Source organism: Lepisosteus platostomus, chromosome 5 (genome assembly GCF_059453375.1).
Source record: "Lepisosteus platostomus isolate fLepPlt1 chromosome 5, fLepPlt1.hap1, whole genome shotgun sequence".
Lineage (NCBI taxonomy): Eukaryota > Metazoa > Chordata > Actinopteri > Semionotiformes > Lepisosteidae > Lepisosteus > Lepisosteus platostomus.
Window position 1 is genome coordinate 395,932 of NC_142615.1, and position 12,432 is coordinate 408,363.

General features: G+C 58.9%; 1 protein-coding gene and 1 long non-coding RNA gene across 3 annotated transcripts; both read left to right on the forward strand.

Annotated features, from left to right (window-relative positions):
- The first annotated feature begins 173 nt into the window (after positions 1-173).
- kifc1 (kinesin family member C1) lies at positions 174-10,122 on the forward strand. Of its 2 annotated transcripts, none has more exons than XM_088631088.1 (17): positions 174-316; positions 1,555-1,596; positions 2,394-2,516; positions 2,610-2,718; positions 2,813-2,869; positions 3,203-3,241; positions 3,901-4,108; positions 5,198-5,363; positions 5,446-5,613; positions 6,598-6,714; positions 6,801-7,085; positions 8,518-8,685; positions 8,780-8,918; positions 9,281-9,420; positions 9,505-9,578; positions 9,735-9,810; positions 9,914-10,122. In XM_088631088.1, exons 2-17 carry the CDS (start codon positions 1,564-1,566, stop codon positions 9,959-9,961), a joined length of 1,950 nt encoding a protein of 649 aa, XP_088487214.1. In that variant the 5' UTR covers positions 174-316; positions 1,555-1,563; the 3' UTR covers positions 9,962-10,122. The 2 variants fall into 2 exon arrangements, with proteins under 2 accessions (XP_088487214.1, XP_088487215.1); XM_088631089.1 differs by having other exon boundaries at positions 176-316; positions 1,555-1,575.
- A 437-nt stretch (positions 10,123-10,559) lies between these two features.
- LOC148662290 (uncharacterized) lies at positions 10,560-12,125 on the forward strand. Its single transcript, XR_015936298.1, has 2 exons — positions 10,560-11,505; positions 11,936-12,125. It is a non-coding gene; the product is annotated as an uncharacterized LOC148662290 (long non-coding RNA).
- Positions 12,126-12,432: the final 307 nt, after the last annotated feature.

Genomic DNA, 12,432 nt, shown 5'->3' on the forward strand with positions numbered 1-12,432 from the left:
CCTTTTCCATTGGGTAGTTTCAAACCCAAATAAGGCGGGTCCCTCTCAGCGGGGAGCTGTTTTTCTTGCGCGGGATTGGTAGACCGAGTGGACGGGAGGGAGGGGCCAGGCCGGATCGCGGTCTTGATTGGTTCATAAGGGCATTTCCGGGGAGGCAGGAAGTGAAGGCAGCAACCAATCGGGTTGCCGTTTTCCTCAATTCGAATCAGGGGTCCAAACGGCCGGAGCGCGAGAGCCGCAGTAGCAGCTGAGGAGATCGTCTCGAGACAGTTATTGCCGATAACGGAACCGATATCGACGCCGGTGATCAATAACGGTAGGATGAGGGTCATTAATCAAGCATTTAATTTACTGACTAACCCGCCGTCCTTTTTACTTTCCAACCCGTTCGGCTCGGAGCGAAAGCGCTCCGCTGTACTGACTGTCGTGGAAAATAATATTAGCGCCTTAATTAAGATCATGTATTTAATAACAACCGCAAATAGACCGGTTTATTCCATCCTAGCCTACATTATTCAGTAACAACCGCGGTTAGACTGGTTTATTCAACCCTAACTGTGATAATTAAATAATAAAGACGGTTTATTCGATCGTAACCTGGGTACTGTCCTAAAAAAAACACGATTGATCTGTCTTAATCAATTGTAAAAATCGATTAGTCAATCGCACACCCGGGTATCCGATAATAATCTGCATGAAACTTCATCGTTCAGTCGGAAACCCTGCGAATCGGCAATCGTCGACGTTAAAACTGTCCTCCTCAGCCTTTCGATACCCGGGTCCGGATGTTGGTGAACAGAAATATCAATAATAATCATAGTCATATGATCGGTAACAGTCCGGGGGGGGTTTCGTCAGTTCCTCCCGTTGTGTCTGAAGGGGTCTGAGTCCCTGATGCTGCAGCTGCAGTGTGATCGACAGACCGAGGGCGAGAAGGGGAGGCTCTGAGCATTAAAAAGGGGAAATTGCTGTAGTCTCCTTCCCCCCGGCCCGTGTTCGCCTCTGGGGGCGCAGGCAGGGTGACAGCCGTCAGTGTCTCTAGTGTATCCACAGACACCAAGACCTGGGCTGCACCCCTGAGTGGTATAATCTGGCTTCTCTGGCCCTCCTGCGCCCTGAAAGGCGTTTAGGAGCGGAGACCAGGAGCTGCACCAGCAGCCTGTGTCTGGACCGCTGCCTGCTGATGGGGATGAGGTGTATTAGTAATAATAATAATAATAATAATTCCTTACCGTTATATAGCGCTTGTCTGGACTCTCCCCGCACAGCGCTGTACCCCCTCCAGGGTGTACCCCCACATGAGTGAGGCACCAGCTCTCAGTGGGAGGAGACCCGAGGGATGAAGCCAGTTCAGAGAGGTGGGGTGACACCCCTCCTCTTCTCGAGGAAGAGAGACGCCCTGGGGCTTTTAGTGAGCAGTTTCTCGGTGACGAAGGGGCCGTAATCTGCTTCTCCCCAGGCTGGGGCTGCTGGTGTGAAAGCGAATCCTCTGCTCTTGTTGTTCCACTTTAAAATGCTTGTTTTTAATGCGTTTATTTTCATTTTGTTTTTCAGACAAATCAAATGGAGAAAGACGTGAGTCTCTGTATTGACCCTGTGAGTCTCTCAGTGTGTGTGTGTATGAACCCCTCTCTCTCTCAGTGCAGTGTTCATGTACTGGAGTGTCCAGTCAGTGTGTGTGTATGAACCCCTCTCTCTCTCAGTGCAGTGTTCATGTACTGGAGTGTCCAGTCAGTGTGTGTGTATGAACCCCTCTCTCTCAGTGCAGTGTTCATGTACTGGAGTGTCCAGTCAGTGTGTGTGTATGAACCCCTCTCTCTCTCAGTGCAGTGTTCATGTACTGGAGTGTCCAGTCAGTGTGTCTGTATGAACCCCTCTCTCTCTCAGTGCAGTGTTCATGTACTGGAGTGTCCAGTCAGTGTGTGTGTATGAACCCCTCTCTCTCTCAGTGCAGTGTTCATGTACTGGAGTGTCCAGTCAGTGTGTGTATGAACCCCTCTCTCTCTCAGTGCAGTGTTCATGTACTGGAGTGTCCAGTCAGTGTGTGTGTATGAACCCCTCTCTCTCTCAGTGCAGTGTTCATGTACTGGAGTGTCCAGTCAGTGTGTGTGTATGAACCCCTCTCTCTCTCAGTGCAGTGTTCATGTACTGGAGTGTCCAGTCAGTGTGTCTGTATGAACCCCTCTCTCTCTCAGTGCAGTGTTCATGTACTGGAGTGTCCAGTCAGTGTGTCTGTATGAACCCCTCTCTCTCAGTGCAGTGTTCATGTACTGGAGTGTCCAGTCAGTGTGTCTGTATGAACCCCTCTCTCTCTCAGTGCAGTGTTCATGTACTGGAGTGTCCAGGTGGTCAGTGTTGTGTATGAACCCCTCTCTCTCTCTCTGTATCTCCAGAGGTCTCCCCTGCAGGTGGTCAATGGGATGAAGTCCGCCTCTCGTTTGCCTCTGCCCTCAGTGAAGAGGCAGATCTCAGCCTCGGGGGTGGACAGCGGCCCAGGACACCCCCAGCCTGCCCAGGTACTGTGTCGTCCTTCTCGGGGCGCCCCCGCGCTGCTGTCGGCCTGCTGCTCATCCCTGAGCCCCGTGTGCTGTGCTTGTGTGTCCCGACAGAAGAGGCCGCGCACCGCCGAGCCGCCCCCAGCGACCCGCAAGACGCAGGAGGCAGCCAGCGTGGTGACCGCACGGCCGCGCCCGCTGGTGTCCAGCCACAGGGCAGGAGGTGAGGGGGGGTCAGCGGGCAGTCGGTCTCGGGGGGTCTCGCCCGCTGTGGACGGCACTTACTGGTGATAAACTCCCTTCTCTCTCCCCCACAGTCAGAGCAGGCCGGCCGATAGCAGGAGCAGCAACTGTGGCTGTCGGACCCTCGAAAGGTGAGCAGAGCTCATATCAGCCCACTGGGATTATAATCAGACTCCACTGACTGGCTGGACTGGGAGCTGGATTAGTTCTTCACTGGGATTGTAATCAGACTCCACTGACACTGACAGAGCTGTCTGAGACTCTCCAGGCTGGACTGGGAGCTGGATTAGTTCTTCACAGGATTGTAATCAGACTCCACTGACACTGACAGAGCAGTCTGAGACTCTCCAGGCTGGACTGGCCTGTTGTGTCTGGAGGACGTGCTCATGTTGACAGCACTCACAGTGTCTGATGTGTTTCATGCCCTCGCTGTGGTACCACTGACTCGCTGTCGTGTTTTTCAGCCATTCAGAAGAGACCAGTGGCCTCCGTTTCGAAACCAGGTCTGTACCCACTCGTCCTGTCTGAGGCTGGTCGATCCGATCCCCCAGCTCGGCTCTCCCGCCAGGACTGCAGAGCCCACAGTCCCGCCCCTGAGTTCACGGGCTCTGGGCTCGGCTCTGCAGCGCCCCCCGCTGGCAGCGGCCCGCAGTCCCGCCCCTGAGCTCACGGGCTCTGGGCTCGTCTCTGCGGCGCCCCCCGCTGGCAGCGGCCCGCAGTCCCGCCCCTGAGCTCACGGGCTCTGGGCTCGTCTCTGCAGCGCCCCCCGCTGGCAGCGGCCCGCAGTCCCGCCCCTGAGCTCACGGGCTCTGGGCTTGGCTCTGCAGCGCCCCCCGCTGGCAGCAGCCCGCAGTCCCGCCCCTGAGCTCACGGGCTCTGGGCTCGTCTCTGCAGCGCCCCCCGCTGGCAGCAGCCCACAGTCCTGCCCCTGAGCTCACGGGCTCTGGGCTTGTCTCTGCAGCGCCCCCCGCTGGCAGCGGCCCGCAGTCCCGCCCCTGAGCTCATGGGCTCTGGGCTCGTCTCTGCGGCGCCCCCCGCTGGCAGCAGCCCACAGTCCTGCCCCTGAGCTCACGGGCTCTGGGCTTGTCTCTGCAGCGCCCCCCGCTGGCAGCGGCCCGCAGTCCCGCCCCTGAGCTCACGGGCTCTGGGCTTGTCTCTGCAGCGCCCCCCGGTGGGCCCGGCGCAGCGCGGCGCCCTGCCTGGGACCTGAAGGGCAAGGTGAGCGACATGCAGACCAAGGTGTCCCAGTACCAGAGCCGGGTCCGCTCGGCCGCCCAGGAGAGCCAGGAGCTGCGGGAGCAGCTGGGCCACAGCCAGGAGAGGGAGAGGCAGCTGGAGGAGGAGAGCCAGGGGCTGCAGGAGCAGCTCAGGTACTGAGGAGTGTGTGTGTGTGTGTATACAGCTGGGACTCAGCCAGGAGAGGGAGAGGCAGCTGGAGGAGGAGAGCCAGGGGCTGCAGGAGCAGCTCAGGTACTGAGGAGTGTGTGTGTGTGTGTGTGTGTATACAGCTGGGACTCAGCCAGGAGAGGGAGAGGCAGCTGGAGGAGGAGAGCCAGGGGCTGCAGGAGCAGCTCAGGTACTGAGGAGTGTGTGTGTGTGTGTATACAGCTGGGACTCAGCCAGGAGAGGGAGAGGCAGCTGGAGGAGGAGAGCCAGGGGCTGCAGGAGCAGCTCAGGTACTGAGGAGTGTGTGTGTGTGTGTGTGTGTATACAGCTGGGACTCAGCCAGGAGAGGGAGAGGCAGCTGGAGGAGGAGAGCCAGGGGCTGCAGGAGCAGCTCAGGTACTGAGGAGTGTGTGTGTGTGTGTATACAGCTGGGACTCAGCCAGGAGAGGGAGAGGCAGCTGGAGGAGGAGAGCCAGGGGCTGCAGGAGCAGCTCAGGTACTGAGGAGTGTGTGTGTTCAGGCAGTGTCGGGCCGAGCTCTGTCTCACACTCTGTGCCCTGTGTTCAGGCGGTGTCGGGCCGAGCTCTGTCTCACACTCTGTGCCCTGTGTTCAGGCAGTGTTGGGCCGAGCTCTGTCTCACACTCTGTGCCCTGTGTTCAGGCAGTGTCGGGCCGAGCTCTGTCTCACACTCTGTGCCCTGTGTTCAGGCGGTGTCGGGCCGAGCTCTGTCTCACACTCTGTGCCCTGTGTTCAGGCGGTGTCAGGCCGAGCTCTGTCTCACACTCTGTGCCCTGTGTTCAGGCAGTGTTGGGCCGAGCTCTGTCTCACGGGCTGTCACTGTGTTCAGGCAGTGTCGGGCCGAGCCGTGTCTCACTCTGTGCGCTGTGTTCAGGCAGTGTCGGGCCGAGCTGTGTCTCACTCTGTGCCCTGTGTTCAGGCAGTGTCGGGCCGAGCTGTGTCTCACTCTGTGCCCTGTGTTCAGGCAGTGTCGGGCCGAGCTCTGTCTCACTCTGTGCGCTGTGTTCAGGTAGTGTCGGGCCGAGCTGTGTCTCACTCTGTGCCCTGTGTTCAGGCGGTGTCGGGCCGAGCTGTCCCAGCTGTCCTCTGTGCGAGAGGAGCTGCGCTGTGCCGCTCAGGACCGGGACCGGCTGCAGCAGCAGACAGACAGGCAGGCGGAGGAGATCCGCTGCCTGCAGGAGCTGAGGACGAGCCTGCAGGGCGAGCTGAGCACCGCCCAGGTACGAGCGCCCCCCCCCTGCCGCCGCCGCGCCCCCCGCCCCCCTGCCCTCTCCCCTCTCACTCGCCCTCTCCCCCGGCCAGGCCCAGCTGGCCCTGCAGAGCTCCGCGCTGGCCCAGTCCCAGACCCAGCTGGCCGACTGTCGCCAGCTCATCTCCTCCCTGGAGCTGCGGGTCGCCGAGCTCTCGGACCGCCTGCACTGCGGAGAGATGGAGCGCAGGAAACTGCACAACACCATCCAGGAGCTGAAGGTACAGTCCAGCCCTGCCCACTGACCCCACACTGACACACACTGACCCCACACTGACACACACTGACCCCACACACACACACTGACCGCACTGCGGAGAGATGGAGCGCAGGAAACTGCACAACACCATCCAGGAGCTGAAGGTACAGTCCAGCCCTGCCCACTGACCCCACACACACACACTGACCCCACACACACACACACTGACCGCACTGCGGAGAGATGGAGCGCAGGAAACTGCACAACACCATCCAGGAGCTGAAGGTACAGTCCAGCCCTGCCCACTGACCCCACACACACACACTGACCCCACACACACACACTGACCGCACTGCGGAGAAATGGAGCGCAGGAAACTGCACAACACCATCCAGGAGCTGAAGGTACAGTCCAGCCCTGCCCACTGACCCCACACACACACACTGACCCCACACACACACACACTGACCGCACTGCGGAGAGATGGAGCGCAGGAAACTGCACAACACCATCCAGGAGCTGAAGGTACAGTCCAGCCCTGCCCACTGACCCCACACACACACACTGACCCCACACACACACACTGACCGCACTGCGGAGAGATGGAGCGCAGGAAACTGCACAACACCATCCAGGAGCTGAAGGTACAGTCCAGCCCTGCCCACTGACCCCACACACACACACTGACCCCACACACACACACACACACACTGACCCCACACACACACACTGACCGCACTGCGGAGAGATGGAGCGCAGGAAACTGCACAACACCATCCAGGAGCTGAAGGTACAGTCCAGCCCTGCCCACTGACCCCACACACACACACTGACCCCACACACACACACACTGACCCCATACTTGACCCCACACCCTGGGACCCCAGCTGTCCAGTGTGGTGTTAAGATTCTGACCTCACAGCTGCTGTGCGGTGTGTTGTGCTAGTTGTGTGAGAGGAGAGCAGCCTGTATCTGTAACCCCCTGCGTTTCCTGTTCCCTCTCCAGGGCAACATCAGGGTGTTCTGCCGAGTGCGCCCCCTGCTGGCTGGAGACGGCAGCATGGAGCACATTGAGCTGCCAGCAGACGACCCCAAGACCGTGGCTCTGGCCAAGACCGCAGAGGTGCGCCCCCTCTCCCAGGGCCCTCTCTGCCCCTGCTGCCCTGCGTGTGTCTGGGTGAGCTGACTGTCGCCCCCTGTGTCTCCCAGTCTCACACAGGCCGGGGCGCGGACCAGCTGACCCGCTACAAGTTCAGCTTCGACCGGGTGTTCGGTCCGGCGGCGGCCCAGCAGGAGGTGTTTGAGGAGATTTCCCTGCTGGTCCAGTCGGCGCTGGACGGCTACAACGTCTGCTGCTTCGCCTACGGGCAGACCGGCTCCGGGAAGACCTACACCATGGAGGGGGGGCAGGAGGAGACCAGCTGGGGGGTCATTCCAAGAGCCGTCCAGCAGATCTTCCTCACAGCTGAGGGCCTGAGAGACGAGGGCTGGGAGGTACTGAAGCCTGTCTGTGTGAGGAGTGCCCCTGGGGTCTGTGTGAGGGTCTGGACTCCTCTCTCTGTGTGAGGAGTGTCTCTGGGGTCTGTGTGAGGGTCTGGACTCCTCTCTCTGTGTGAGGAGTGTCTCTGGGGTCTGTGTGAGGGTCTGGACTCCTCTCTCTGTGTGAGGAGTGTCTCTGGGGTCTGTGTGAGGGTCTGGACTCCTCTCTCTGTGTGAGGAGTGTCTCTGGGGTCTGTGTGAGGGTCTGGACTCCTCTCTCTGTGTGAGGAGTGTCTCTGGGGTCTGTGTGAGGGTCTGGACTCCTCTCTCTGTGTGAGGGGTGTCTCTGGGGTCTGTGTGAGGGTCTGGACTCCTCTCTCTGTGTGAGGAGTGCCTCTGGGGTCTGTGTGAGGGTCTGGACTCCTCTCTCTGTGTGAGGAGTGTCTCTGGGGTCTGTGTGAGGGTCTGGACTCCTCTCTCTGTGTGAGGAGTGTCTCTGGGGTCTGTGTGAGGGTCTGGACTCCTCTCTCTGTGTGAGGAGTGTCTCTGGGGTCTGTGTGAGGGTCTGGACTCCTCTCTCTGTGTGAGGAGTGCCTCTGGGGTCTGAGTGAGGGTCTGGACTCCTCTCTCTGTATGAGGAGTGTCTCTGGGGTCTGTGTGAGGGTCTGGACTCCTCTCTCTGTGTGAGGAGTGTCTCTGGGGTCTGTGTGAGGGTCTGGACTCTTCTCTCTGTGTGAGGAGTGTCTCTGGGGTCTGTGTGAGGGTCTGGACTCCTCTCTCTGTGTGAGGAGTGTCTCTGGGGTCTGTGTGAGGGTCTGGACTCCTCTCTCTGTGTGAGGAGTGCCTCTGGGGTCTGTGTGAGGGTCTGGACTCCTCTCTCTGTGTGAGGAGTGCCTCTGGGGTCTGTGTGAGGGTCTGGACTCCTCTCTCTGTGTGAGGAGTGTCTCTGGGGTCTGTGTGAGGGTCTGGACTCCTCTCTCTGTGTGAGGGGTGTCTCTGGGGTCTGTGTGAGGGTCTGGACTCCTCTCTCTGTGTGAGGAGTGTCTCTGGGGTCTGTGTGAGGGTCTGGACTCCTCTCTCTGTGTGAGGGGTGTCTCTGGGGTCTGTGTGAGGGTCTGGACTCCTCTCTCTGTGTGAGGAGTGTCTCTGGGGTCTGTGTGAGGGTCTGGACTCCTCTCTCTGTGTGAGGAGTGTCTCTGGGGTCTGTGTGAGGGTCTGGACTCCTCTCTCTGTGTGAGGAGTGCCTCTGGGGTCTGTGTGAGGGTCTGGACTCCTCTCTCTGTGTGAGGAGTGCCTCTGGGGTCTGTGTGAGGGTCTGGACTCCTCTCTCTGTGTGAGGAGTGTCTCTGGGGTCTGTGTGAGGGTCTGGACTCCTCTCTCAGTGTGAGGAGTGTATTAGTCCGTATTGGTCTCTCTGTACTAATGCTCGTCTTTCTCTTTCTCTCAGTACACGTTTGTAGCGAGCTTTGTGGAGATCTACAATGAGACACTGAGAGACCTGCTCTACAAAGGGAAATCGACGAAGAGGCCCGAGTATGAGATCAAGAAATCCTCCTCGACAGGGGAGGTGACGGTGACCAACCTGTCCTACGAGCCCGTGAGCTCTGAGCACGAGGTAGGCTGTCCCCCTGGGCTCGAGCGTCCCTGCCGGCCTCCGCTCCGCCCAGCCCCGGTGCCCGTTCGAACCCGTGTCCGGGTGTCTCCCCCAGGTGCTCCGGCTGATCGGCGTGGCCAGCCAGAACCGCTCCACGGCCCGGACCAACATGAACGACGTCTCCTCCCGCAGCCACTCGGTCTTCCAGCTCCAGATCGAGGGGGAGAACGCGGGCCGGGGGATCAAGTGCAAGTGTGAGTCTGGGGTCAGCGACCCCCGCCCCCCGTCCCTCCAGGAGCTGACCCCCGCCACCTGTCCCTCCAGGAGCTGACCCTGCCCCCTGTCCCTCCCAGCGCTGACCCCGCCCCCTGTCCCTCCAGGAGCTGACCCTGCCACCTGTCCCTCCAGGCGCTGACCCTGCCCTCTGTCTCTCTCTCCCAGCGCTGACCCCGCCCCCCGTCCCTCCAGGAGCTGACCCCCGCCCCCTGTCCCTCCAGGCGCTGACCTTGTCCTCTGTCTCTCTCTCCCAGCGCTGACCCCGCCCCCCGTCCCTCCAGGCACTGACCTTGCCCCCTGTCCCTCCCAGCACTGACCCTGCCCTCTGTCTCTCCCGCAGCCTCCCTGAGCCTGGTGGACCTCGCGGGCAGCGAGCGGGTGCAGAAGAGCCAGTCCCAGGGAGACCGCTTCAAGGAGATGACGGCCATTAACAGCTCCCTGTCCAACCTGGGCATCGTCATCTCGGCCCTGGCCAACAAGGTACTGGAGCGCCCCCCGCTGGCCGCCCCTCTCGCCCGCCCGCCCGCCCGCCCGCCCTCTCTCACGCGCTGCCTCCCCCCGCAGGACGCCTACGTCCCCTACCGCAACTCCAAGCTGACCTACCTGCTGCAGAACAGCCTGGGCGGCAACAGCAAGACGTGAGTCCGTCCTCCGCCAGACCGCCAACCCCCAGGGCCCCGCCAGAGACTACAGCTCCCAGGAGCCCCCGCGCCCGCGGCCTGCTGGGAACTGTAGTCCTCCTCCGTCCCTCGCCTCCCGCGCTAACCCGTCTCTCTCTCTCCCCGCTGGTCCAGGCTGATGTTCGTCAACGTGTCCCCGGAGCTGGACAGCTTCGGCGAGTCCCTGAACTCCCTGCGGTTCGCCAGCAAGGTGAGCCGGGTCACGAGGCTGCGCTGCCGGGCCGGAGCTCCGCCCCGCCCTGCCATCGGCCTGCGTTAACGCCCCCCTCTTCCTCTTCCTCTCTCTGCTGCAGGTGAACGACTGCGTGATCGGCACGGCGTCGGCCAACAAGAAGATCTGACCCCCGCCCGCGCCGAGACAGCTGTACATACTGTAGATGAGACTGTTTTTAAACCGGGGCGCCGGCGCTGCGCCGGCCTCCTCTGTGAATACGGGACTATTTATTTCCGACTCTTCTTGTAATCGTCGCTGCCGGAGCCGGTGAAATAAAGCTCTTCCGCACGCGGCCGTGTTTTCTTCCTCTGGGCTCGGGAGAGAGGGGGGAGGTGCCGCCTGTCCTGTCCTGTCCTGTGTCCTTCGGAAGCTCCTCCAGCCCTTTCCAAGCGAGCAGGCTGGGCTCGGGCTCCTGCTCGGCTGAGGTGACCGCGTCAGACCACGGCCAGGCACGGAGCTTGTATCCCCAGCCTGCAGCGGACCCCCGAGACACCCCATCATGCACACAACTGTCTGCCACACAGGTGAGAGGCTAGACTTCATTTTGAGCTCTTGTTCCAAGAACGGAGCAGAACGGGAGGGTTTCGCCCAGACTGCAGCAGCGCCAGAGTCTCCGGGTGAAGGCACACGCTGGTCACGCTGAGGCGGCGAGGTGCCGAACCACACGCCCCCTGGAGAAGACGAGAAACGCTCGAACAGACAAGGGAGCCAGGGTCCTCCTGGGAACATTTATTTTCTAATTTTGTTTTTGAACGACCAAAGGACAGCAGATGAGCGCGAGTACAGTTCCCGTATCGATAACGTGGGCGGGGGAGCGCGCTACAACACTTCCTGCACTTCCTGAGAGACGCGTAACCAGTAGATCAAGACGAAGTCCGCACAGCTCTCGTGTTCTTACATTTCCGAAGAGTCTGCAAACACATCTTCACGTCGGTTTTCAACTGTCCAAACACGGGACTCTTCCCAGAGTAATGTGCGAGCGTAACAAGGCGATTACAAAATATATCTTCATTTATTTATTACAGCCATAACTCAAAATATCCTTTCCTTGGAGTCTGATACAAACTTTACATTCATCTGTAGTTTCGAAGGGACTACTGATACAATTCCTTAAGAGAGTCAATACGGCCCTACGGATCGCATCGATTGCAGTGAAATATTATCTGTTCACAAAGCCGGTGTAATTGTATATTTCACCATCAACATTGATTAATTGTTTAATCCTGATTATACCACTTTTGACCCATTTTTTTATTTTTAAAATGTTTTATTTCTAAACCTTTATATTTGTTGTTCCAGATGGTACGGTATATCTATGAGTGTCTCTGTCGCTGTTCCACACCGCTCTTGTCAATAAAGTTCTGTGAGTTTGAACCTGGGAGACACGGGTAGAAGGGGAGGGACCTATCGGGATCGGGACTCCGATTGGTTGATAGGCAGTTCCGGGGCCGCGGCGGCAGCCAATTGGGCTGCAGGGTCTCAGGTGCGCTTGTGATCACGCAAGGCGGCGGTGGAGTTTGTAGGAGTTTTATTCGATAAACGTTTTTGATTTTTTACTTATTTGGACTTGTGCACTCGTTTCCGGATATCTTTAACGGTAAGGTGCTATCCGCAACATTTTCCTCAAGAACGGGTGAAGGTTTATTCCCGTGCTGAAAGAAACTGCTGCAGGTGAGTCCAACGCCATGTTTTCATTCTTCTTATGGAAACGTTTGTGTGAGACCTGCAGGGACTGCATCTCGCCTCTCCGCTGCTGTGTGAGACCTGCAGGTGCTGTCTCTCTTGTGCTGTGCGAGACCTGCAGGTGCTGTATCTCTCCTCCTCTGCTGTGTGAGACCTGCAGGTGCTGTCTCTCCTCTGCGGTGTGAGACCGCAGCTACCACAGTAATTTCCCTATAGTTATTGCAGATTGAGTAGTGGCGGTGGTCTGTACTGAATACATTCCTGAGACCGCTTTGAAACATTGCAAATAACCTTGAAAAAAACCTTTATAAACATGAGTAATAATTACTTGTACAGTGTCGTGATTTCCACATTAGATTTAGATCTAAAAATAGAGCCATACGGTGTCGCTGCCATAATTTCATTATTTATATATCAGAATCCGGACCAGGTCTCGTGCGAGAGATCACCTCACTCCTGTCCTGGTGTCCCTGCCCTGGCTTCCAGCTGCTCGCCTGTAAGGCTCCGCCCCTCAGTCCTCTTCTCCTTTTTTTGTTGTTTTTACGGTCAAGTGCTTTGAGATGTTAATTTTAAAACGGTGCTGTAGAAATAAAAGTATTATTATAGAACGGACGCGTTGTTATTATTCTTCCTGCGCGGTGCCTCTCGGCCCGCAGACCCCCGCAGCCCGCCTGGGGGGAGATTACAAGCCCACTCTCGGTGTTCCGTCGAAACCGCGTCCCCCGGCTGGATGGGGGGGGTCTCTTCCTTCTCTCGTCTCGGCGCAGGAGCGCCTCGCTCCCACACGGAGCGCGGCGGGACACCGGGCCGCAGGACGTCGGGCAGCCCTCGGGAGAGGGAATATTAACCCTCCGGCTGCCACGCTCGGCCCAGACCCTGGACAGAGCTGAACCCCCCCCAGCCCGGAGTCTGGGC

What these genes read in the sequence shown, in the direction of transcription:
- kifc1 (XM_088631088.1), top strand. Translation starts at nt 1,564, where the DNA reads ATGGAGAAAGACGTGAGTCTCTGTATTGACCCT. An exon ending in GACACCCCCAGCCTGCCCAG is followed by an intron (nt 2,517 to 2,609) that starts GTACTGTGTCGT and finishes GTGTCCCGACAG; the next exon opens with AAGAGGCCGCGCACCGCCGA. An exon ending in GGCTGTCGGACCCTCGAAAG is followed by an intron (nt 2,870 to 3,202) that starts GTGAGCAGAGCT and finishes CGTGTTTTTCAG; the next exon opens with CCATTCAGAAGAGACCAGTG.